Source organism: Scardinius erythrophthalmus (genome assembly GCF_964197995.2).
Source record: "Scardinius erythrophthalmus genome assembly, chromosome: 1".
Classification (NCBI taxonomy): Eukaryota; Metazoa; Chordata; class Actinopteri; order Cypriniformes; family Leuciscidae; genus Scardinius; species Scardinius erythrophthalmus.
Window position 1 is genome coordinate 44,567,197 of NC_138221.1, and position 27,083 is coordinate 44,594,279.

At 37.6% G+C, this 27,083-nt stretch overlaps 2 protein-coding genes across 7 annotated transcripts in view; one reads left to right on the forward strand and one right to left on the reverse strand.

The window, feature by feature from the left end:
* sgsm3 (small G protein signaling modulator 3) lies at positions 1 to 25,212 on the forward strand. Of its 4 annotated transcripts, none has more exons than XM_081370587.1 (21): positions 1 to 508; positions 9,673 to 9,744; positions 9,844 to 9,932; positions 10,087 to 10,150; positions 11,090 to 11,301; positions 11,647 to 11,754; positions 12,831 to 12,974; positions 13,076 to 13,271; positions 14,920 to 15,065; positions 15,215 to 15,448; positions 15,561 to 15,743; positions 16,293 to 16,448; positions 16,536 to 16,590; positions 17,917 to 17,966; positions 18,049 to 18,201; positions 18,591 to 18,661; positions 18,755 to 18,803; positions 18,895 to 18,980; positions 19,113 to 19,235; positions 19,666 to 19,726; positions 24,112 to 25,212. In XM_081370587.1, exons 2-21 carry the CDS (start codon positions 9,738 to 9,740, stop codon positions 24,193 to 24,195), a joined length of 2,271 nt encoding a protein of 756 aa, XP_081226713.1. In that variant the 5' UTR covers positions 1 to 508; positions 9,673 to 9,737; the 3' UTR covers positions 24,196 to 25,212. The 4 variants fall into 4 exon arrangements, with proteins under 4 accessions (XP_081226713.1, XP_081226714.1, XP_081226712.1 ...); XM_081370588.1 differs by having other exon boundaries at positions 9,847 to 9,932; XM_081370586.1 differs by lacking the exon at positions 24,112 to 25,212 and having other exon boundaries at positions 332 to 508; positions 9,847 to 9,932; positions 19,666 to 19,949.
* Positions 23,976 to 27,083, reverse strand: part of gtpbp1 (GTP binding protein 1) — a 14,615-nt gene continuing 11,507 nt past the window's right edge. For 2 of the 3 annotated variants that reach the window (XM_081370623.1, XM_081370622.1), the window contains one exon: positions 25,699 to 26,866. In XM_081370623.1, coding sequence (XP_081226749.1) covers positions 26,768 to 26,866 — 99 coding nt within the window. In that variant the 3' untranslated portion in view covers positions 25,699 to 26,767. Of the gene's footprint in view, positions 24,192 to 25,698; positions 26,867 to 27,083 lie in introns of those variants that run through there. The other variant, XM_081370624.1, reaches the window with a different exon arrangement.

Here is a 27,083-nt window from a genome sequence, read left to right on the forward strand (position 1 = left end):
TGAGCATTGAGATGATAATGGTCTACACATCGCGGCTAACGTGAGCAGTTCGTTGCCAAACGACTCTTATTCAACTCTCTATGCTGACTCGATATTTCGCTTGAAAGCTCATATGAATCGCAAAGTGAAGTTTCCAGATATGATGTAAAGTAAATGTTGAAAAGATTGGTAATATATATATAGAGAAAAAAAATACGTTTTATTTCCTCCATTTTAAATCACAGTTACCGTTTCTGCTATAGAAAGTTTTTTATTTTGCTTTCAAGCAGACAAAATCTGCCAGTATGATGGGAACTATTTCTTTAGGAAATCTCTTTTGGCGGAAGGATATAATCCTTCAGTGCGAGACACGAACAGGTGTATGACGCAAAACAGTCGGTCTGTCCACCATCACCAAACCCGAGTTACAATTACACATCCCATACTTGCACCGTATCCGCAAAATATATACTTATTAATAGTACAACGAAGTACATCTCTTCAGAAAGGCGATTCAGCATGACGTAAGGTAAGAAGACAGATAACATTTGTTGGTTCGCTAGCTCGGTGGCTAATCGTAGCGGCAAGTGCATTGATTAACGTTAACGTTACTGATGCTTGGATGGCTTCTGCCAGCCAGCGACCAGTTAGTGTCTCGGAGCTAAAGCGGGCTATCATACATTTTAGTGTACTGTTTACGTGTTATTTAGATGTAACTGTTATTTGACTATCGACTATGAAAGCGGCACACAGATTTGAATGTCCTCTCAGAAGTAGTTTGCTATTGAGAGTATCGTACATTATTGAGGAGCAGTATGTTCATATTTGGAGGACTTGGTTGCTATAAATTTGCCCTGTATATGTGATAATACTGAATACAAAACAAGATTATATTAAGGAACGAACATCAACGTTTCTTCTTGTTCTAAGGTGTTCAACTCGTGAAGTTTGCTTGTCTGACAGCAGCAGTGTTTTGACAGTACGCAACTTAGTTTAAACGCACTCTTGTACGATTGCATATGATTGTCTTGTAATGTCGCCGAGGGGGTGAATTTCCTGTGTTTTATTGGGCTCGGTTTCCCCGAACCCTTATTAGTACAGCAGGTCCGTTATTCTGAATGATTCATTGTGAACGGCACCCGTGCGCTAGTTCGTGAACTCGTTTCAGCTGCCATATGGTAAAATGACTCGTCCTGCCATTGATTATTACTTTTTTAAAGGTCTCCATAGAATGTAAATGAAGAATGCGGTCATGCTGGTCACATCATTTCTTCTCTGGGACACAAAATATGAGCCTAGACGCTCAGAATAGTTTGTACTGACAGCTAATAGTCACCATTCACTTTCATTGCACATTTTTCCATAAAGTGAAAGGTGACCGAGACTCTTATTCTGCCTTGCATCTCTTTTTGTCTTCCACAAAAGAAAGTCATACAGGTGATGACTAATTTACTTTTGATAAACTATCCCTGCATTAAATTATTTTTAAAATACACTTTTCTTTCATTATATTAGAATAATAATTAGTTTAATATTTTTTTTAAATAGTTAAACTATTAATAAAATAATTTGATTATCTTCCACAGTGCTTCTTATGATTGTAGTTCTTTACCTCACTGAAGCTGTTAAAGGTGCAGTAAGCAATTTCTGGTAAATGCTGTTAATATTTAAAATCGCCAATACAAACAAGCCCCTACCCAAAAACATCTCAGCCCTAGCTTGATGCCTCCACCCCCATGTTCACTAGCTTGTGCAACACAGGCAATGACAATGGGGAAATCTGCTGTGCCTGCCGCTCGAGGGTATGATGCCATCAATAAGTGAAAGCAACTATGATAATTCAGGTTTAATGTCTAATTGTATTTTAAAGGGGTCATGAGCTGGATTTTTATATATATATATATATATATATATATATATGTATGTATGTATATATATATATATGTATCTATCTATATATATATATATATATATATATATATATATATATATATATATATATATATATATATATATATATAATTTATAAATTTAGATATATGCGTATATATATATATATAAGTATAAAGTGTTTCCTGAGGTGCACTTATAATAATGATTTTTACATAAAAAATTGTCACGCTTTAGAAATAAATGGCTATTACTCTGATTTTAGTCCTCTGATTTGAACGCTCTGTTTGAAGGGACGTGTCTGCTGTGAGACTTCAGTGTTAACGCCCACTACTGTGATTGGCTAACATTCATAATGGATCTCATCATTGCAACACGATTTCTGCATCCTCACGAATGCTTTCACCATAAATAACAATGCAAACACGATGTGAAAACAGTAAGAGCTTCATTGTGCAGTGTAACAGTGTCATTGTGTCCAGATAAACTGTGTGATTGACATCTTAGGTGACTGTAAAGATAAAGATAAACATAAAGATAAAAAATAAACATAAAGATAAAGACTGTAAAGTCATTCTTTGATCGCATTCAATTTAATCACAATTTAAATAAGATTATTTTCATGGTACTAAGAGAAACAATATGAAGTTGATCATTTCGTCACTGGTTTGATTTACTGATGCATAAACAGTAGCCTATTGAACGATTTTAAGACAAAGAAAATCTGTCGGAACTTGAATAATCACACATCAGAAATCGATTTAATCAGAAATCACTGATCACAGATCAGGCATTAGAATAAACATGATTAGCCTACTTACATGTTTACAAAGACTAGTAAGATTACTTACAAAGACTCTGTGACTTAGGCCTTGTTTACACTGCAGGTCTTGATGCCCAATTCTGATTTGTTGCCTATATCCGATTTTTTTGACCGTCTGTTTACATGTTCTTTCAATTGTGACCCATATTCGATTCATGTGTTTAAACTTGCCATACTATCTGAAACATCACACATGCTTAAAAGGGTTCAATTATCTTGCACAGATGGACGAACGCAAAATATGCTTGATGCTAGCTCTGCGATATATGCGAAGTTTGCCAAACATCACCATGATTTTGAGGCTGAGGAGGATGAAAAGTGCCATCATTGCTTGCAGCGTGCGCATATGCTTCAGTTATTGTGTGCGAGAGATCTCAGGACTGGTGGGAGCATTTTGTGGCGGGCTTTAAGAGAAGCAGTGGGTCCGAAATTTTAGGTTGAGCAAGCCAACCTTTGATATGTTGTGTCAACGTTTGTCCACATTCCTCTCCTACGACGACACACCGTTTCGTCAGGCCATCCGTCCCTTTGCAGAAGCGCATCGGGGTTTCTCTCATCATTAAACCGCGGAGACGTTGCCTAATCCCTCAGAAAATCCGATCTGCCTGTTTACATGACAAAGGCATTGGCACATAACGGATTTATTTCCATATGAATGAGGCCTGAAACCGATCTCGAAATATCCAAATGCATGCGTTTTTGTTCCTGTTTACGCCGTCATAGAACACATCCGATCTGTGTCACATATAAGCAAAAAATCTGAATTGGGTCACATTTCACTGACAGTGTAAACGAGGCCTTAGACATAGGTGTTGATCATCTTCTGCAAAGGCGGTCTTTCACTGCACTATTACGTCATAATTCCACACTTTTCAGATCCTGTCGTTTTCTGTCCTTGATCTCAATAAAAGCTTTTGGATAGTTTTGAGTTTTGAAACGTACAGGATATTTTTTTATAGTAAAACGTCCTCTTAACTGTCAAAAGATCAAGCAAAATTTGAATTCTCAGTTCATGACCCCTCTAACTCTACTCCTTCCATCCCAAAAAAACAAACACCCCAATAATAGCCTCTTAAAATGTAATCTTAACGTGTTTATTAGGCCACCAAGAGTATGTCATTTCTGCGTACAAGTGGTTTCAGTTGTTCCTATATTTTAGAACTAAAGTTATTGATGAATCATGATTTGTTTGTAAAAATGTTCGTACGCAGATTTCACGCACAAATTTGCGCGTAAGCATGCTTGGTGAATGAGACCCATTGTTTGGTCAGTGCTAACAAAGATTTTGTCAGCTTGAAGTTTTGGAACCTTCTTTAAAACCGACACTCCCTTGACATACGTATAGTGTGGCTGTAAGGTTTGGCTCTGTTTGTCTACTGTGGTTCACGCCCTCCTTAAGCACAGGGTAGGTTAGGATATCCTGCCAGAGATCACCAGCTTGTGACACCCAGGAGCTGAGATGTCTGATGGCCTCTGAGTGTGCCCAGCTGTGTTGGAAAAAAGTACCCCAATAATAGCCTCAATGGGAAAGATCCCCTGTCTCTCAACAGCCCCACCTCCATCTTTCCTTCCTCCAGCTTCTTCTAGTCACAACACGCCGTGAGTCATGTAACACACTGACTGCCCCCGTCCCTCCCTCTGTTCTCCCCTTCTTGCTGACGTCAGAGAGCTGCCACGTGCCTCATGGCATGAATGGCCTTTGGTTGGCAGGCGTCTCCCACAATCATGGCCTCGCACACACCAGTGTTATTTTTGTCTCATTGGGAGTAGTTTTTATTAATATTCTGAATTTTTATTTTACATTTTTCAATTTTCATTTTTATTGAATGTTTTAGTAAATTTGCTGTTTTTATATTTTTTTAAGTTTTTATTATGTTAGTACTAGGGCTGTCAAACGATTAATCGTGATTAATCGCATCCAAAATAAAAGTTTGTTTTTACATAATACGTGTGTATGTACGGTGTATAATTATTTTATATATATAAATACACATGCATGCATATATTTAAGAAATATTTGCATGTATATACTGTGTATATATTTATATTATATATAATTTATATTATATATAAATATTTTATATATAAATAACACATTTTCTTAAATATATATATGCATGTGTATGTATTTATATCTAGAAAATAATTATACACCGTACATACTACATACCCACGTATTATGTAAACACAAACTTTTATTTTGGATGTGATTAATCGCGATTAATCGTTTGACAGCCCTAGTTAGTACATCAAGTTACCTTTACAAAGATGTTGCCTCATCAACTAGCCTAGCTAATATACTCGTTATTCCTCAGCCACACCAGCAGTTTGGTCATTTTAAATTCACCAAAATCACAGTTACCCTGGTGTCGGTGTAATGACAACGGTACAATGATCTATCTACCTAACTTGACATGATCCAATCTACTTGCATTAGCAGCTTGCAGCCCACACTCTATTTTCTTGAGAGTCCTGGAATTTGTAACCTATAGGCTACTGTTACAGGAAATTGTAATCTTCTGAGAGTAGGGTTGGGTATCGCTTCAATTTTAATGATTTCAATTCTGCTTATTGATTCCAATTCTTATCGATTCCTAATTTCGATTCCAATAAGGTAAAAAAAAAAAGCCTAAGATATCATTCACATTTATTCTTATTGCAAAACATTTAATTGTAGCTGCATATCATGAACAAAAAACAACAGGCTAAAGAACACTTACGCAAGGAACTTTTGCCTGTGGTTTAAAAATACCATAGAAAAACTAGCCTAACTAATATAAATTTCAAGCATTATTAAAGACAAGTAAACACTCGGTAATAAAAAATGAGCAATCGCAACAAATAGATACAACTGTACAAAGATACGATTGAAATAAACAGTGTTTTAAGATTCTCAGGTACAGAAACTGTATTCAAATGTAAAAATAACATCGCACTTTATTAATAAAATATACATTACAAATATAGGCCTAGTTACAAATATTATTCATTCATTTTCTCTTTGTCTTTTGTTGTTTGATTAGTGTTGATTTAGTGACGGCAGCTGCTGTCACTTTAAGAGTTGCCCAATATAGTTACACATGCCTGCAGCACTGAAAACAGCGTGCGAGTCGTCTCGGGCTCAAAGTCATAGTGAAACACTCACAAAGGAATCGAAATTTAAATCCGATTCCTGACCTCAAGTGTTCGATTCCTAACCCTATCTAGGAGCACTGACTCCTCTCACACACTGATCACTTCGGCTGCTTTCCTTTGTTTTTTTGGTTGCTGTGGGGTCTGTTGCCATAGGGATGATACTGTCGATGTGGTTCACAGCGTGATGTGGAGTGTCATTGTTTGTAAGTGTTTGTTTATGATGGAGACTCCTACAGAGAGCCAGCCGTGATGTCTTGACTGTCCTCTGAGGCTCAGGCACACTGGTCTATTGTACATGAATCTGATCTCATTTGGGTTTGTAAATGGATAAAAAGCAATATTTTAACTTTGAGAACTACAATTATAAATGTTTTTCCTTCAATGTTTTTGTTACAAAATTCTTCACTAATTTTATTTATTTACAAACAGAAAATTCATAACAAGCTGCACATTATACAGATATAGGCTAATGTAACTCCATTACATTGGAGTACACTGCAAAACTTGATTTTTAAGAAATAAGAAATGATTTGAAGACATACTTATTGATAATTTCAAAACTTTCACAAGGCTTTTTTTGTTTTTTGCAGTTTGCTTCACAAAACAGGGTTCCAGGATTTACAAAACCTTATTTATGTTAGCCATTTAGATAATGTTATCTTTGTGACGGTGTAGAACATTGGTTTTCAACCAGGGGACTTCAGCAAACTTATCTAAAGCACTAAAATAGGGTAAAAAAATAAATAAAATTTCAGCAGAAAACCATCCTAGTTGAGTCTCTCTCTCTCTCTCTCTCTCTCTCTCTCTCTCTCTCTCTCTCTCTCTCTCTCTCTCTCTCTCTCTCTCTCTCTCTCTCTCTCTCTCTCTCTCTCTCTCTCTCTCTCTCTCTCTCTCTCTCTCTCTCTCTCTCTCTCTCTCTCTCTCTCTCTCTCTCTCTCTCTCTCTCTCTCTCTCTTCTCTCTCTCTCTCTCTCTCTCTCTCTCTCTCTCTCTCTCTCTCTCTCTCTCTCTCTCTCTCTCTCTCTCTCTCTCTCTCTCTCTCTCTTATCCTTTAGTGAAATGGATGCATTATGCATATCCAGATAACATCTAGGTTTTCCATTGCTCTCTTTCTTACAAACACACACACACGTAGGCTGAGCAGGAAGATAAGCTCTGGTGCATTTATAGAGCAGTCCTTCCCTCTCTGGTTTTTATTCAACAAGGAAGTGATTTATTTTAAACAAATGAGGAAATTGAATGGTGCATCTGCATACCAGCTAAAAAGCCTCTGGCTGGTACAGCAGCCATAAACCATCACATTTCTTAAAACACTGACTCGGAGACCAAAAGGTCTGAGAATTATAGGTGAGAATCCTGGCATTCAGTTTTGCTATCGTTTCTTTTTATGTGGGTGAGCCGATAATCTCATATCCCCTCTCTCTCACGCATTTCCTTAAAGCTGCAGTCCTTAACTTTTCGGTTAATAAACAAACTGCATGCATCTTGCGGAAGAACATTGTAGCCGGAGCTACTTCTCTATGTTAATGTCTATGACGAGTCACGCAGGTACTGGGCTACTCCACAGTACGACCCGAACCAGTCTAAAATAGTCCGAATATAAACACTTATTATGGGTGGACCGTAGTGATTCAGGATAAGACAAAAACATGGTTTGGAAAATGGATTCATGATATACTCGCTTATTTTTTAATTTTTGTCCCTGAGTTCAATATGCGCAACCCCCTTTTTCCTGAGCATGTAATTGGCCAAGCCTTTCCGTCCCTGGAACAAACTTCTCATGTTACAATCATCTATAATAAACGGTAGATGTTATCATAAAGCCTGTTTTATTCACAGATGATTGCTTTTAAAATGTAATATTTGGGGTTTAAACCATTTTTCCCAAATAGAAGAAAAAATTATCAGGTACAGTATCTTTAACGGGTTTGTTATGAGTTTAGAGAAGAAACAATGCCGTGGAAATTATCTTAATAATCTGACTTCTTCAACACGGACAATTTGAGCAGCCTCCAGTTGTCAATATAATACAATACCTCTGTACCTTGGGTAATTCTCATCCTGAATACATACATTACTTCAAGGTAATTCCCCTCCTGAAGGATGGTGACGCTGTGAATGATTGAAAGAAGTGATTGATTCAATGACTCGCTCTTAAATAGGCTACGTACCTTGTTTAATTACAGGATAAATCAGTGTTGATTTACAACTCTTGAATGAATGATTCAGTGACAAATAATTTTTTTAACAGTCACTTGTCGCCACCAGGTGGCGTAACGATGTAGTTATAAAAATCATTATCTGAAGCGCAAATTTACTTTCAAAAGGTGATTTACTCTATTTTGATCACTTACGTAGAGACATCAGTGTTTATATCCGAACTATAAACTTTTATCACAGTTCGTAACACAGAAATACCCAGACATCCCTCCTCTCCCGAATTTGATAGCGGCTCCCTGATGCCCGCAAATTATATACAATATCCTGGAAATCGAGAGAGCCTGATATTAAGATCATCTCCCGGAAATAAGTCTATGCAGGGTGGGATCATGGGATGTCTGCTGTGTGGTTGACTGTTTTAAAAATATTTTTTTTGTGAAGCTGCTTCATAACTTTACATGACAACTGCTCTCTCTGGCTCAGCAACAACGCCAACACAGAACTCCTTGCACAAATTAGTAATTGCATAAATAAACACAACTGAACAAAGATGCGATTTAAAAAAGAATTTTAGGTTCAGAAACTGTAATCAAATTTAAAATAACACTGCACTTTATAAATAAAATGTAAATTTTAACATGTACAAAAGTTATTCAGTCAACAACAGCGACAGCCGTTTGTTGTGGGATTTGTTAGAGATGGGAGCAGGAATCTTAGGCTGGGGTCACTTTAGGAGCTGCACAGATCCAATAGGCCTATACTGTTGTGTTGTGCCTTGTCTACTGTTTTCGTTCACTTAAGACATAACCGACTGTGTTTACACTGATATTTTGACATTTTTGTGTCTATTTGTCCGTTCAAGTGGAAAAAGACGCGGAAGAGAACTCTGTTTAGTATCACACACTTTTACCAGACACGACTCCCAAGTTGCTCTTTGCAGGAATAAAAGTTGGAGCTCACTGGTTACAACAACCTAGAGAGAGTCCCTGAACAGAAAGATACATGTACATCTATATCTTACAGTTGAGAAAAAAAATCAATGTTACTCAAGTCTTCTTCACTGTGATTGGTTTGTAATTATCTAAGTTAAATATCTGACTGTTAGTTCTACTTTGTTAAACACTTTTTGGGTAAGTCTACAGGGTCTTTGACCTGAGCATCCTTAGTCTGCACATTGACCACTTCTGAGGCCATTACATAAACCATTTCCATCACACTAGGTTGTACACCCGGTTGATGTCAGTGTTACGGCGAGAGAGAAGTCTTGTAAGGTATTGTGTTGTCTATGGGCTTCTCACTGGCATGATTAATTTATCTGAACATGCTGTGCTGCTGAAGATTTAGCTCGCTGTCCCGAGTGTCTGCGCTGATTTGGAGAAGTGGAGCATAAAGGAGGACACAGTATAGTCTACCTGCAGCTCAAGTTTAGCTTTAAAAATGCTTTCAGACACTTCACTTCCTCATAGCGTACTTCTTTTTTTCCTTATTGAATTGCACTAAAGTGATGTTATATGATATTCTGCTTTGTTGGCTCCTTTAAGCGCATATTTTGAGGTGATTATTTCCACAGGCTGTGAATTGCATTGATCACTTGAGGAATGACGCTCTCTGTGTGTGTTAATGGCTTTACTTTGTCTTGTGGGAAAGGTTTTTCACATTTGGTATGTGTTGGTCTTCCTTATCTAGGGCCTGTGAACCTCAACCTGACCTTCTCTCATTGGACTCTTCTCTTTAGACACTAAGAAAACACCATGTCAAGTAAGCTACTGCATGAATGCACACATTTTTAACTGTGAGCATGGTTGTATTTGTGTTTTGTCAAACACAGTAAATCTCCTCATAAAGTTTTCTGTTTAGCAGGTAGTTACACTCCAGCCCCAGGGGGGCCTTTTGCGGCCCTCACACCCAGCATGTGGCCCCAGGACATCCTGGCAAAGTACTGTCAGGTAGTTGCATTTCTTTCTTTTTATTCTCAGAGGGCATGTTTTATAATATTGCATTGATACTTAAGTGCCAGATAAATGGTGTTTTTTTATTGTAACGTCTTCATTGTCATGAGAGATGGTTCATTTCTCACAGACATTGTTCTGATTATTGCAGAAAGACCCCAGTATGGAAGCAGAACTGCATTATGATGAGTTTGGGTTCCGGATTGATAGTGAAGGTTGGTGTGGGAATATCAGCACTAATAAAAAAATGAAATAGGGCTCAACCTTAACACTTGCCTAGGACAACCACAGAAAAACAGCTAAATCTGTACTTGTATTGTTTATTCACTAAGTTTGCATAATCCATTATTCTGCACCGCCTCAGAGGTTTTTAATACTACTGTATATATACATTATATCACCAATCAAAAGTTTGGGGTCAGTAAGTGTTTTTTCTTTAATTATTTTATTTAAGAAATGATTACTTTTACTCAGCAATGATGCATGATGTTGATCAAAAGTGACATTTATAATGTTACAAAAGATTTATATTTCAAATAAACTCTATTCTTTTGAACTTTCTTTTCATCAAAGATTCCCATGAAATATTTATCATAATCTTCTCGAAAATATTAAGCAGCACAACTGTTTTCAACCTTGATCATAATAAGAAATGTTTTTTGAGCATCAAATCGTCATATTAGACTGATTTCTGAAGGATTATGTGACCGTGAAGACTGGAATAATGATGTTGGAAATTCAGCTTTGTCATCACAGGGATACATTACATTTTAAAATATTCAAATAGAAAACAGTTCTTCTAAATTGTAGTAATATTTCACAATATTAGTTTTTTACTGTATTTTTATTTTATAAATGCTTTGGTGAGCATAAGAGACTTAAAAACATTTAAAAATCTTACCAGCCCCAAACTTTTGAATGGTCAAGTGTATAATATGTATTAAATAACACATTAAATTATTGGCAATAATTATACAATGTTAAAGCTTTGTTTTAGAAGTGTTTTTGGGATGGGTGACTTGGAAAAGTAAGTGATCAGATTTAAAAAGATGAGTAAAAAGGAAAAGCTTCATGTCAAGCCCTCTTAAAGATCATGTCTCATCTGGTACTGTCATCTTTGACGAGTTTGAAAGTGGGTTTGTTGTGTGTTTCAGACGGTGTTGAGACACGAAAATGGCTGCGTGGTGAGGGAGCTCCTCAGAGAGAAGACCCTCAGCAAAGACTTCGCTGGCAAGCCCATCTGGAGTTCACCCACAATAACACCGTAGGAGACCTGACATGGGACAAGATCTCCCCCACACTGGCCCGCTCAGACCGCCTTCGGTCCCTCGTGCTGGGGGGCATACCGCACAGCATGAGACCACAGGTCAGCACTGAGAGCCTTTGTTCATCGACCTCTGAATGTGCTTCTGTGTGTGTTTGAACCTCACAACATATTTAAAGCTGTCTTTGTATTGTTACACAACATCAGGCGGCTAATCTGCTGATGTAATGTTCCCATGGCAACCATGTTCATGCTTGAGGGATTCTTAATCTCACTGAAACAGGACATGATGTCTTGGTAATATCTTGTTTATGCTGTATTGCTATTTTTAGAGATTCCCATGAGAACCTTGCGTCTCAAATCTGTGATCTTCCAGCCGCATCTCTGCTGGATCTTTGTGTGTTTATCGGTCTCGTACTCCATTGTCTCTTTTATGCATTTCTTTAGTTGTGGATGCGTTTATCAGGGGCCCTGCAGAAAAAGCGAACATCAGAAATTTCCTACAGGGAAATCGTCAAAAACAGCTCTAATGATGACACTACAGCAGCCAAGCAGGTACATGTCATCTCTGCCATAGATCTGAGATTTATTTGAAGTGGAGATGTCTATTTCAAATAAATGTTGTCCTTTTGAACTTTATATTTATCAAAGAATCCCCCCAAAAATGTATCACAGTTTCAACAAAAATATTAAGCGGCACAGCTGTTTTCTAAGATGATCATAATAAGAAATGTTTCTTGAGCACCAAATCAGCATTAGAGTTATTTCTGAAGGATCACGTGACACTGAAAATTCAGCTTTGTCATCACAGGAATAAAGTAAAAATAAAATAAATAAATAAATATATATAATTTATTTTGTATGAGGGAGGCAATAAAAAAAAAGTAAAAGAATATGAATATATATATATATATATATATATATATATATATATATATATATATATATATAGTATTTTTTTTATTATTATTATTATATTACTCTTTTTACTGATTTTTGATCAAATAAAAGCAGCATTGATGAGAATGAGAGACTTTAGAAACAAAAAAATCATACACACCCCAAACTATTGAATGGTAGTGTATGTCATTTACATTTCATGTCAAGTCACCTTTATTTTTATAGCGCTTTACACAATACAGATTGTTTCAAAGCAGCTTTACAGTGAAAACAGGAAAATGAATCATTCATGATTCAATAAACATTTATTTATGTATTTATTTTGCTGATGCATACAAACGACAAAAACAGGAGCTTGTAATATTAGCACTTAGAAATTATGTAGAAATCTTATTGGAAAAACATGTTCTGTGTTTTCTTCCAGCTTGATGAGTAATGAAACATGCCTATTCAAAAAGATGTTAGCAAGCTTACATTGTTCTATTATTTAAATTCACCATGGCAAAAAATATACGTAAAAGATAATATCTGAATATCTCAAAATAAAAGTCTTGAAATATGTGCTTAAAAAACATAACTACTTTTAATTTGACCTGTCTGCCACAAGTGGTTTGTTTCAGCTAACATCAATATGCATTTTATTCATGATTAGTTTGATTAATTAATTAATTTATTGCCATCTTCCAATATTTCCTGTATTAAGGTTCTCTCTCTGTCTGTCTCTGCTGCAGATAGAAAAGGATCTTTTGCGGACCATGCCCACTAATGCATGCTTCAACACTTTGTCGAGTGTGGGGGTGCCCAAGCTCAGGCGGGTCCTGAGAGGGCTTGCGTGGCTGTATCCCGACATCGGCTACTGTCAGGGCACAGGCATGGTGAGGAGCAACCTTAACACAGAGTCTTTGTCTCTCTGCTGTCTAACGTTTGGGTCATCGGGTGTCAGACTCTGTGGCATTTGTGTTTGTCTTTGATGCAGGTGGTGTCCTGCCTTCTGTTGTTTCTGGAGGAGGAAGATGCTCTGTGGATGATGTGTGCTCTGATAGAGGACATACTGCCTCCCTCATACTTCTCTTCCACTCTGTTGGGTGTTCAAACTGACCAGCGTGTGCTCAGACAGCTCATAGTGCAGTATCTGCCTCGCCTGGATCAGCTGCTACAGGAGCATGACATTGGTGAGACACACACAGCCTCACATTTACAGGGTCCTTTAAACGTCTTTAATTCAGTTTGATCAAATTTAAGGTTATAACCCCCTGGTTTCACAGACAAGGCTTCAGCCAAGTCCCAGGCTAAAATGCATGTTTGAGCTGTTTTTAACTGAAAGCAACATGCACTGAAATATATCAGTGCCAAGTTTTGTCTCAAGATGCACACCAGTTATGTTTTTTTCTAAGGCATGTTTATAAAAACTATTTAAATATTCTAATTGAACTAAGGCCTAGTCCTGGCTTAATCTAAGACCTATCTGTGAAACCAGGCCAACAATTATTATATATCTAAATTGGTATAACAAAAGTGTTAATTATTATTTTAAAGGTGTAGTGAGTGTTGTCTGAGAAATGCAGTTGACATTTGAAATCGACACCCAAACAAACACACCCGTCCTTTCACACAATGCAACACAGGCAACCACAAACAGCAACAGCATCAGACAGCTGTGATTCAATAACAACAACAACAGCATATCTTGGTTTTGTGAAACAGCAGAAACAAAGCAACCTCTGCATCTGTTTTCAGGCCTTCCCGCTCCGTAACGTCTCTCCAGTGCAAGAAAGCTTTTCCAATATTAATGCGGGACCTAGTTCTTGCCTGATCGTAACCATTCTTTCCAGTTATTCCTCTGACCATTTTCTCTTTGGTAATATCTCAGCCATCTTTCTTTCTACAGTCTTTCTACAAATCTCCCTTCTCTCTCTTTTTTTTGCTGTGTTGCTGCTGATCGGCTACAAGTCCGTTGATGTGTTCAATGGATCGGTCCGATCCACTTTTCAACTATTTACACAGCCTGGACTATGTACAAATAAAAAAAAATTCAGCACACACCCAGAGAAGACATCAAGTGACTGCCTATGATTTACTGTTGATGAATAATGGCTATGTTTACTTTGTTTTTATCTTGTAGATGTTTGTAGAAGTGCATATTTATCAGCCTCCTTATCACTTTTGGAATGAGCAGCATAGACATTTTAAAATAAGAGTCCCAGTGTATTTTGGGCTTGTCTATAATTAAAAGTACCACATTATGCATAAAATCTTTTTTTTTCTTATGGATATTAGTTGTAGTCCAATTACAGATAAGCTGTATTGAGCATTTAATTCAACATAAACTCTTGTGGCCATCACAGGAATGAAAGTCTAAGAACATTATTTAACACATTCAGTTTATACATTTTTATGAGCATCGGCACTATAATCTATTTATTACCTTTCTTTACGCACATTATCATATCAGCAAAATCCAGTATCAGTCATACTATAATTTTTAGGTATTGATTTTTTAATACTGTATATTAAATAAAACTAGTCTTAAGTATTTTAAACTTGCAGTTACCCTGTTTTGAAATTGAATGTACAACTGTTTAATTAAGTAAAATAATCTGAGATGCATGATAACATTTTATGGATTTGTTCTGTAGGGACATATGGTATTAATTGTATTTGTCTTAAAAAGCCTAAAATTTGATTTAAAAAAACTGCAGATACCCTGATTTACTTTTTTAATCAATTTTGCAGAGTTCCAAAGATGGATTCCTCCTAAACATATGCTGAATAAAAAATAAAATAAAATAAAAAACTTCTACCGTTTGTTTTCCCTCTCAGAACTGTCTTTAATCACGCTACACTGGTTCCTCACTGCATTTGCCAGTGTGGTGGACATACGCATCCTGCTGCGAATCTGGGACCTGCTCTTCTACGAGAGCTCAGTGGTGCTTTTCCAGGTTACACTGGGCATGCTGAAGATCAAGGTAGCACATGTCTTTGGGTGTTTTGCTTTATTGTATGAAAAAAAAACTAAGACACATTCTATTTACTAAGCCTTCATATGTTAAACAGGGCAATCATGAGTGTTTATGACACACAGTCAATAATAATCGTTTCTTCCTGTGTTTTAAAGGAGGAAGAGCTGGTATCGTCTGAGAACTCGGCATCTATCTTCAACACTCTGTCAGATCTGCCCAGTCAACTAGAGGACGGGGCCGCAGTGCTGGGAGAGGCTGTGCGTCTGGCAGGATCTCTGTCTCAGGATAACCTAGATACACTCAGACACAAGCATTTGGCCTACATCCTGGCAGAGCAGGCCCAGCTCAACTCCAACAACTCCCATTCTCTCCACACCAACCTCAACAAGGTGAGATCACAACCCTTTAACCATCATCTGTGATGCACACATTTTAACACACCCCAATAACAATGTACAAAATGTGATCAAAGGCTCGCTCATAATTGTCATCATTGTGCAGGTGGTCCGTAGACAAAGCCTGCACAGGAAATCCACCCTGAGCTCGCTGCTCTGGGGCGAGGACGAGGTGGAGGCGCTAAAGGCCAAAAACATTAAACAGACAGAGCTAGTGGCAGCGCTGAGAGAAGCCATCAGTCGCACAGCAGAACACTTTCACTGCCTGGACCCCCGCAACTGCAGCACTGTAAGAGCCACTCAATCAAATGAATCATCACATTTATAAATCTGCCAGGAAGAAGTCAATTAGAAACAGAACATTTTCACTGAAACAGCCACACTGTGACTCATGGATCATTGCACTGAGCCGACCGGATGACTCACTGAGTTGTTTTGTTGAATTGCATAAATTAGACCTATGCAACAAGAAATTAGCAGCACACTTGCATTCCCTGTAAACAGACCACTGTGAGTCATGGAGAGTCTCGAGTTATTAATCAATTATAATAATTTAGTCAGATAACAAGCCAGATATTTCATTTGATAATACGGAATTCCTCTTTCTGTCCATCTTTCTTGTAGCCATTAATAATTTATTCATATGATTATATCATTGTTTATTAATAATTATACTAATGATAACAATTGTAATAATGATATTTACAGTATTGTAATAATTAAAATTATTATATTTATTATTATTAGCAATATATTTTTTTATTTGAGCCCATAAAATTTTTGGTTTTGTTAACGTTTGTTTTGTACATTCCTTGTGTGTGTGTCTCTTTCTCTCTAGGATTTAACTCCAGACTATTCTATGGAAAGTCATCAAAGGGATCACGAGAACTTCCTGGTCGTGTCTCGGAATCGTCGGAGACGAGCCAAAGCCTTACTGGACTTTGAACGGCACGACGATGATGAACTGGGTTTTCGGAAGAATGACATCATTACAGTGAGAAACTGCTGTTTCTGTCATCTAAACATTTTAACTGATGCTTCACCTTTCATCCTTAACTGTGTATTCTGTGTTTATTCTTAGATCATCTCACAGAAAGACGAGCACTGCTGGGTGGGAGAGCTGAACGGCCTAAGAGGTGAGCTGAGATGACCTTACAATAAGCTTATGTCCCTTTTTACCAATGTTATACAAGTCTTAGATGTCCCCAGTATGTGTCTGTGAAGTTTCAGCTCAAAGTACCCCACAGATAATTTAGAATACCATGTTGTAAATGCCTATTTGTTAGTGGAAGGAATAACAAGCTGTTTTCATGCCTGTATCTTTAAATGAAAATGAGCTGTTGCTCCCCTCCGTGCTTTCCAGAAGAGAAACGCAAACCTCTGTTTGGTTTTGATTATCATCTCTATCGCGGTCACGCTTACGTGACATTGCAGTTCTTCATCATCATGAAAGCTTATTATCTGCATGCGTTTTAAAGCCATATCAGTCTAAACTTCTGATATATGGTTTTCTGAGCTTGTAGAAAGTACACTACTCATAGAAAGCTGGCTGTCAGATGGAGCGTCCCATGACTATTGAACTAAGTTCTCCTTCATGTGATACTGTGCTTAAACTGTGTTTTTGACATAACCTTGCATGTAATTTGACAAAGTTCACATAAACACTGTTGTTTATGTCTGTTAACGTGAACAGCAAGTAAAGAAATCGCATGTGTATATTAGATCTGTGTATTAAATTGAAAGCAGCATAAAATACAGTACCTACTGCTATATATGCTGTTGATATGAATAGAAAAACAAAAGGAAATTTTAGAATACATATCTTACTTGAACGCTGCTGTTAAATGCTCTGGCGAGGAGATAAACATGGCGGACTGTGTGCAGTTCACTCATTGTGTGGGGTCTATGCTAATAGGGTAGAGTCCATCAGCAGTCGTGGGCGGGGCCTAAGCATATGTGACATCACATTGAACAGAAACTGCAAACGACTTGTTCTGAGACACTGCTTATGATTTATGGGGATTAAAAAAAGTGTGGGTGGATTTTTACCATTATAGGGTAGTTGTGCACACACACTGCCGACACACACATCTGTTCAAACACCATGTAAAAGTGAATTTTGCATCTGATTTAAATCTGATTTTCTGATATGATCCCAACTACACTTAGAAGTCAATAGCTGCGTCCGAAATCGCATACTTCCCCCACTATATAGTAGAAGAAAAACAGTATGTGACAAAAGCAGTATGTCCAAATTCACAGTACTGATAAAAGAGTAGGCAAAGAAGTACCTGGATGACCTTCTACTTCCAGCGAGATTCTGGTGTGCATATGATACTATATAGAACTTGTTTAGCAGCCCTGAAGTAATCACTCAAAATCAAAATAAGTACCTATTCAAGAGAGTGTGCGATTTCGGACGCAGCCAATTAGTATTTCCCACAACCATTTTGTCTTTTTAGGCTGGTTTCCTGCAAAATTTGTGGAAGTCTTGGATGAACGAAGTAAAGAGGTGATTATAAATAATGTCTTTGCTTTAGATAATTGGTTGTTAAGAGGTTTATTTTCTCATGCACATCTGTGTTGTTGTTCAGTACTCTCTGGCAGGAGATGACACCGTAACTGAGGCTGTCAATGACTTGGTCAGAGGCTCGTTGTGTCCTGCTCTCAAGGCTATCTTTCAGCACGGCCTGAAGAAGCCCTCCATACTTGGGGGACCCTGTCACCCATGGCTCTTCATTGAGGAGGTACATGAAATGTTGTCTTAAGCCGCGGTCACACTAGTCTTTGAGCATGCAAAATTTCCTTGGACACTGCAACGGTCTTGATTTAACGTCACGCTCTGCAGTCTTTTTTATAAACAATAATTCAACATAAAACAAATAGTAATACACTCAAGATGTAAAAAATATACAATCTCATTGACTTAACTGCAAAAATATCTCACGTCGTGGTCTGACGCATTCGCATGCATATGAATGGAAGTCAATGCAACGAAAAGTATAGTGTGACCGCCCTGTTACTCTCTCCTTTTTTTATAGTGCTTTTGTAACAGGTTGTGCTACCTATATAAATATGCACTATATAGATGCGTATATGCCAGTAGTGAGTGAAAGAGTGTGTGTGTTGATCACAGGCAGCCAGCAGAGAAGTGGAGAGAGATTTCAACTCTGTCTACTCCAGACTGGTGCTATGCAAGACCTACAGGTGAGACATGTGATAACATAAGATCTAACCTTCTTTAATCCTCATAAAAGTACTTTGTTGATGTGATAGCCGGTTGGATCCTTGTCTTTTTAGGTTAGATGAAGATGGGAAGGTGCTCACACCTGAAGAGCTACTGTACAGGGTGAGTTTTACAATAGAAATCTTGTCAGTGATCAGCAGTTGAGTACGGTTTATTTGTATGTGCATTGAGCGCTCTCTGCCTGTCATCTTAGGCAGTGCAGTCTGTCAACATGAGCCACGACACTGCACATGTTCAGATGGACGTCAAGTTCCGCTCGCTCATCTGTGTGGGCTTAAAGTAAGTCCCCCTGCTGTTTTAGTATCTCTTTAATTTTCTTTTCTTTTCCCATAATGCAAGCGTGCAGCATAGACTCTCTATACTCATCTGTGTGTGTGTGTGTGTGTGTGTGTGTGTGTGTGTGTGTGTCAGTGAGCAGGTGCTGCACCTGTGGCTGGAGGTGTTGTGTTCCAGTATGAGTGCCGTGGAGAAATGGTACCATCCCTGGTCTTTCCTGCGCAGTCCTGGCTGGGTTCAGATAAAGTGTGAACTCAGGTAAGACTGAGCCTCTGTTGATGGGCTTAAATTTTGTTACAAACCATTCAAACAAAGAGGAAAATTTAAAATTTAAATTAGAAATTTAAAAATGTGTTAATGTAGTTTTTATTTAATTCTCAAGACTAGTTATAGAAATAACATTTTATTTCTCTTGTTACTCTACATTTTTATTTAGGCTCTAAATGATTATTTTAATTAAACATTACATTTTCTCATAAGCCATAGTAATTAATTTGTTTAATTTTTTCAAATCTTTCACAAATTGGTCTGAATGATTCATTGCCGAATGATCTGTAATCATAAATGGAAGGGTCATTAAAATGAATTGGTCAAGAAGTGTTTAAAGCTTTTCTGTGTATTAGAAGTGACTGCCATAACTGTTATTTTGAGTGTATTACTGACATGAGTTTGTATGTGCTGCTTTCAGAGTTCTCTCAAAGTTTGCCTTCAGTCTCTCCCAAGACTGTGAGCTGCCTACCAAAAAAGAGGTGCGAGATCAACACTTCTTCACTCACATTCACTCATCGTCTCACATGTTCTCCCACACGCACAAAGACACTAGGGGTGTGAATCGTCACTGGTCTCACGATTCAATCTGATTACGATTATCATGTCAACGGTTCAATTTGATTCAATATCATGATGCGTTGCAATATTACTGCACATAGCTACATTTTCGTCAATGAATACAATCAGTAAGATATATGAACTCCAAACTTAAAGGGATAGTTCACCCAAAAATGAAAATTCTGTCATAATTTACTCACCTTCATGTCGCGCCAAACCTGTACGAGTTTCTTTCTTCTGTTGAACACAAAGGAAGATATTTTGAAGAATGTCTGTAACCAAACAGTTGTGGGGAGGCATTGACTTCTATAGTATGGAAAAAAAATAATACTATGGAAGTCAATTGTGTCCCACAACTGTTTGGTTACAAACATTCATCAGAATATTGTCTTTTATGTTCCACATAAAGAAATTGTTGTAAAGTTTTTCTTTCTTCAAAGCAGAGACCAGTGAGACAGTCGGGATCGCGTTCAACTGAAGTTATTCTTTATTGAGAACTCCACTGTACGCGGCTGTAGAAACTTCCAACATGATCTGATCTAACATAACTTTACATGTTATCTTATAGGCATTTTAGGAGGAGGGACTTTTGGGGGTGGAGACAAATTCAAACAAAGCATGTAAATGAGTATACAGGTTAAGGTAACCTGCCCCAGACCCCAGCGTGTTTACCAGTATCAATTTAATCAGCATACCTATTCAAATGCTGATACTGGCCAGGAAACTCTGGTTCCACGGGCCATCCCAGAGCCATTTAAAGGTCCCATGACATGCTATTTTTTGTAGGCTTTAATATAGGCCTTAGTGGTCCCTAGTACTGTATCTGAAATCTCTTTTCAAAAATTCAGCCTCAGTGCAGAATTATAGCCACTATAAGCCAGTCCCAGAATGAGCTTCCTTCAGACAGGCCGTTTCGGTGTCTGTAGCTTTAAATACTAATAAGGAGGAGAAAGGAGGAGAAAGGCGGCGCAAGGTGGAGGGTGGGTGTGGCCTTGACCATCTTGCGCAACGGTAGACCATGCATGTTTACATTGGATATATTGCAATGGCACGGAGACACGCAGTCGTTCAAGCATTTCAGTTTGACCCAGAATCTGATCCGGATGGAGAAGCAACGGATGAAGAAGTTGCAACTCAGCGGCTCCAGCAGGACATTTCCGAATGGTTAGTTTAAAATATTATGTCTGGATACGGTACTTTATTCGGATGGTTTACAGTTATTATCATGTAGCTAACGCGAACCTACTGTTGCCTTTTCATGAGAGATCTGTAACATCTGTAATTTATCTTATTACAATTACATCATCAAGCTCTGCGATCTTGAAATGCGGATATCGCGCGCGCCGTATAACCAACAGGAAAACGGTTATCCAAATAACAAAGAAGTGTACAACACTCGCGTTACAGTGTGTGTATTCACACACATAAACTGCATAGCTGCATAGCTAATGTGACAGCCACATTCTACTTGTAACAGTCTAGGCAACCATAAACAGTAAAGCAACACACTTATATATCATTAGTTGACTTACTGTTCCGAGGTGTGTAGCTGAGCCAAAGAGAGTGATCCAGACTTTAGTTTCAGACGTTCAGCAAGCCCAGCTCTGTATTGACCCTTTCGTGTTCATTTGTACATCCAATTATTGAGCAATTGTTATGCTTCGCTCGCTCAAAAGCCATGATATCTCTCGTGGACAAACTAAAATCGCGCGCGCGTGTTCCTACTTCCTTCCTAGCTCATTTTCTCATGGGCGAGAAATATTCTCTGGGCGGGCAAAGCAGAGACAGGGGAGGTAACATTCCTCCTTATGACGTCACAAGGAGGAGATTCAAGATCAGCGCGATTGAGCTTCCATTTTCTCAAAGGCAGAGAAAGATAGCAAAAGCTCGATTTACACCGATTGAAATTTCTAGAAACTTGGGGACCATATACAGGCTAGGGGAACTCATATTAATGTTAAAAAACCTCAGAAAGTGAAAATTTCATGTCATGGGACCTTTAAGACAAAGGGTGCGTCTTGGAGCTACTGGCTAGAGCCATTAAAGACTCATTTAAAACACAATAGAGAAAACAGGGCTGGTAGGAGCTGTTGATACCATTATAACCTAACCTTAAAAGCTAAAATCAATATTCTTCACTGTGATGTTATGTAAGGAAGCATATCTGAAAACATATTCTTAAATTTTAACCCTTCAAAATTCATACAGATTTGAAACAACTTGAGTTGGGTGAGTAAATGATGACAAAATTTTCATTTTTGGGTGAACTATCCCTTAAAGTTTGAACACAGCAGACAACAGCAGCATTTATAACTAATAAACACTAGTAAATATTAAAAGCACATGAAACTGTCAAGTTGTGTACTTTGGTTAACACACGCACACACACAGGCTGCACACATAGGCTACTTGTACGCATGCACACGCTCACACAGCGTTTTTGTGTTGATTTTTGTTTGATTTTTTTTTTTTTTTTTGATTTTTTTTATTACTCGCGTTTGTTTTTCACCTCCCTCCGCCATTTTACACTAGCGCTGCAAGTGCATATGCAACCAGTGACATCAGAGAAATGTCAGTAGGTTATAATCGATTATGGTCTATTACTGCATCGATGCAGAATCGTCCACGTCCACATCGCGATGCATCTTAGTAACGATTCATTTCAACACCCCTTAAAGACACCACGGGTAACGTGTTTGCGTGTTTGTCTGCCATTCCAGAAGACTCCCGTTCTCAAATCAGAAGTGGTGGATGTCTTGGTCCAACATCACCTCTTTAGTTGGGACCTCTAGGTAATGCTGGCAACTAGTTACTAGCCTGCTGCTTGATAACTAGCTGCCAGAGCAAAAAGTAGTGGTGGTGGTAGTAGTAGCTTAGTAGCTGTAGCGCTTGGTGTGTCCTGCACTGCTGTTTACATAGTGGCTCCAGATAATGTGAACTAAACCTCTAAAAAAAAACAGTTTAGCCACTTTTGTGTTGAATGCTAATTAAGCTCTAAAGCAAATATTACTCTCCACTACATTTCATTTCAGACAGACCCCTGTATCCCAGTGTGCTTGTAAAGATAAAGCCTGCTCACACCAAGTCACATGCAGCTAAACAGCCAACATTTAGCACCAGAACTATTCACAATGAATCTAATGCTGGTTCATTTCATCGTTTCATCCGTTTTTGCCAGTGCTCCATCTAAATGAAAGAGAAATTAAAGAATTTTTCTTTAGTCTCTCACCAAGGCTGCTTTTATTCGATCAAAAATAGTCAAATTATGAAACTATTACAATTAAAATAACTGTTTTCTATTTTAGTCTATTTTAAAATGTCATTTATTCCTGTGATGACAAAGCTGAATGTTCAGCATCATTATTCCAGTCTTCAGTGTCACATGATCCTTCAGAAATCAGTCTAATATGATGATTTGATGCTCGAGAAACTTTTCTGATTATAATCAGTTGAAAATGTGATTAAAAATTTGAGACAAACAGTGATCTTTTTTTTTCATGGTTCTTTGATGAATAAAAAGTTCAAAAGAACATTTATTTGAAATATAAATATTTTCTTACATTATAAATGTCTTTACTGTCACGTTTGATCAATTTAATATCCTTGCTGAAAAAAATTATTTAATTGTACTGATCCCAAAAATTTTAACGGTACTAGTGTATAATATATCATATTATAACATGATAAATGCAAACTCATTGGATATTTATTTATTTTTGCATCTGAACAATTGAAAAAAGCATTTAAAAATATGACTGTATGCATGTAATCAAAACTTCATGCAGACATTCAACTTTGTGTGAACAGGCTTTAGGGGGGATTGTCTGGGTGTTCTGACCGAATTCAGTGTTGGAATTGACAGGTGTTGCACAAGATGATATTGTGACTAAGTATACATGCTCGTGAAAATCCTCTCTTCAGTCTAGATGTAGGATTGATGCTAATGGTTGTCTGTCTACGCTGTTGTCTGTAAGTAGCAGTGACAGGCATTACCTGGAGTTCAGAATTCACTTAAAAGCTTGTTAGCTCGTAGAGGAATTTCCGCTCTGTCCTTTAGCTGAGTTGTTGTTAGTGCACTCTGGTTCTCATGTCACCAGTGACCTTCTTGACTTAAGCACTCAAGCACTGATAGAGTGCCATGTTTAATTAAAGCAAGATACTCGTGAAAATCAGCGGGAATGCTGAGCACAGCCATTTGTTTTTAATTAATTCAGCCATTTAAGACAACAGAGAGCTGTTTAATCAGTGCAGTGCAATTGTGAAGACACATTACCAAACGGCTCACTTTACCCCACTCTTTTTCCAGGAGAAGGAGCAGAGCCCTTTGAAGGAGGGAGTTCAGGACATGTTGGTGAAACATCACCTCTTCAGCTGGGACATCGATGGCTAAAAAAAAAAAAAAAAATCACACACATCCCGCGAGCTGCAAGCTGCAAACATAGGCCAAATCACTCTCCATCTGCAGGAAAACAGGGGTCACATGTGAAATTCATGTTCATTTCATGTACAGCTTTATGTCACATGGCTGAAATGGTGAGTGTTTGTGAGTCTTGGCACAATAGTTTCACTTTTTGTGACTCATTTAAGAGTCTGTCTGTACAAAGGAGGAGTCCTTTGCCAAGAGTTCACACAGAATCAAACTACAGAAAGGGCCAGTGTGGTCTGTGCACTTCCTCTCCTCCGAAGCAAAATAAATATTGCACCATTTGGGGCACAATTATGGTGGTTATGACTCATAAATGAATCTTGGCTCCTGAAGGATTGTTTTGAAGAGCTAAATCAGTGTCTGAATGATCACGTTTCACATTTGTGTATATTGATAATGTAAAATCTGAAATTAAACCACATTTAGCCAAACACATTTTCATAATTACGCTTCGCAATGTCAAATGATCTTCAGAGGATTGTCAAATCAAGAAAGATGGTTTCCAAAATAACTTTGGTTACCACCACACATCTGTAAAATCAAATTACATCTACAGCAAACTAATGATGGTAGGTGATTGAGACTGGTTTATTGTAGTCAGATCTCTCTCTCTCATTAAGACACTTGATTGAATCGGCCTCTATCAGGCCATGTGTGGCAATGAATCAAACCATGTAAAGTATGAAGAGAAAGTGGTATTTAGCTTTTTTGAGATATAGAATTGGTGAAGTCAAGTGCTGCATTAGTCTAGATCGAGTCAGAATGACAGAAGAGCCTACAGCAGCACAATTACATGATACAGTAAGTTAAAGGAAAAGGGTCCATTTTGTAGTTCCTGTAATTGGTAAAGTAAAAAAAAAAACAAGTTTGTTTTGAACCAAAAACTAGTCTCTGTATTGGTTGAGCATGACCAGTTTGCAGGGCTGTAGATCATATCCACGATAACTGATAATGTGTACGTAAATAAAAATCTATATCTGTAAGAATTCTTGTCTTTTATTTGTGCAGCATCTACTTGCTTTAATGGTTTTAAATCCTTTACTTTGTCTTGAAAAGAAAAGATGCAGGGCAGGGACTTGGTTCAACCCATTGAATGTTTGATTGGATGGAGGCAGATCTGAACATGAGCTTGCAGGTGATTGTAAAAAGGGACGAGGTTTAAGCGGATTAAATGATTGGAGAAGTTCTGCACACATCACCAGAAGATCGAGTTATGATTAAAAGTTACTAGGTTAAGCTTTAAAAATAAAAGTAATGCATTTAGAAAATAGAGTAATGCTCCATTTACACTCTATTACTGCTCTAATAAAAAAAGTTATTTAAAGTTCAGCTAAATGTTTCATTGTCTCAAAATGAATTGAGTTAAATTCAAATGTTTTAAGTTAAAACGCTACACATCAATAAATGATACATAAGAGGGGTCCCTGGACTAGATAAACTCAAGAGTAGCAAAGAATTACACCCTGCTTAAATTGTCAACATCAGTTTATTTTTATATTGGTTGTGGAAAGTTTCACAACATGTAAACGTAGAGAATGGTCCAGGTGTCATATTGCCTCAAGGGTGTGAATACTAAAGCTCAGTAAACAGTATAGCAATCTGAAAGAATATACAGCAAGTGTTCAGGAGGTCTGTCAATCACAGCTGGAAAAAAAACAGGTTAATTAATAAAACATTTTTTTGTTTTTTTCTTATCCAAGAACAACTGGCACTGTTTTGTAAAGTTTCCCCATGAGGAACTATTACACAAATCTTTGAAACTGAAGATCTACATTCTGTTCTTCAACCCTTATTACTCTGCATACATTTCACTGGGTAACCTAAAAAATATCTGATTTGACAATTTTAATATGCTCCCAAAACCTGAGCACAGTCTGTGAGGCCTGATAACACTAGGGTGACCAAGGATTTGGGAAACTGTGAATAGACTGAGGTAATAATTAGCAATTGTATTAGATTTTGAAGTATGTTTAAATGCCAATTTGCATTTCACACTCAACTAGCTGCCAAAAAACTTTGCAAGTCACAGTGTCTTAAAGCCGCCAGTGAATTCAGCTCAAAACACTTATCAAAAGCATCTCTTATCGTTATGGTCCACAATAATGCTAATTCAAATTAAATGTGGTTTTGTGACGAGGCTTGTTAATAGTCCCATTAAAACAGTTTGCTACATAATGAAGAGTTAGTTTCCAATGGGATTATTTTAAAAATGGGATAGAAATAAGTAATTGAGCAAGTAAATGATGTCATGTTCAGCAAGAAGAAACAGACTAAAAGTTTATCCTCCTCAAGTTGACATTTACAGCCAAAACAGAACCACCATGCAGTATGCCTGTCCTATAGTCTCAATATCTACGGTATATACAGTCTACGAACACACGCACATCTTATAATAAGTTAAAATTCACAAAACAATGTGCATGTTGGTTCTGTGAACTCCTTAAGCTTTGTCATTGAAGTTGTATGGTCCGTGTGGGCGGGTAAAAGGCATGAGTAAAACATGGAGGGTGTACTGGACTCTTGAAAAGGGGCGAGTTTAACAGCCCCCGACTGCACCAGCAAGGGTCACTGTGGAGGTGTTTTGAGGTTTGCCTTTATGCCGCTGACCTCCTCGTCTTCTGCCTCCAGACTTTGGCTTCAAGAAGAAAAAAAAAAAAAAAGAGGGAGGAGGTTTTAAGATGATTGTTGACTTCTAAACTTTACACTTGATCCTCCTGATATGGTAACTAACATTTTGGTAACACTTTATATCACTTGTTTTATACACACTTGGTATAATATCTAAAAGTATAAAGCATTTAATAGTAATAATAATAATACACAACTCCACAAAATGATTCATGTGGTTCATT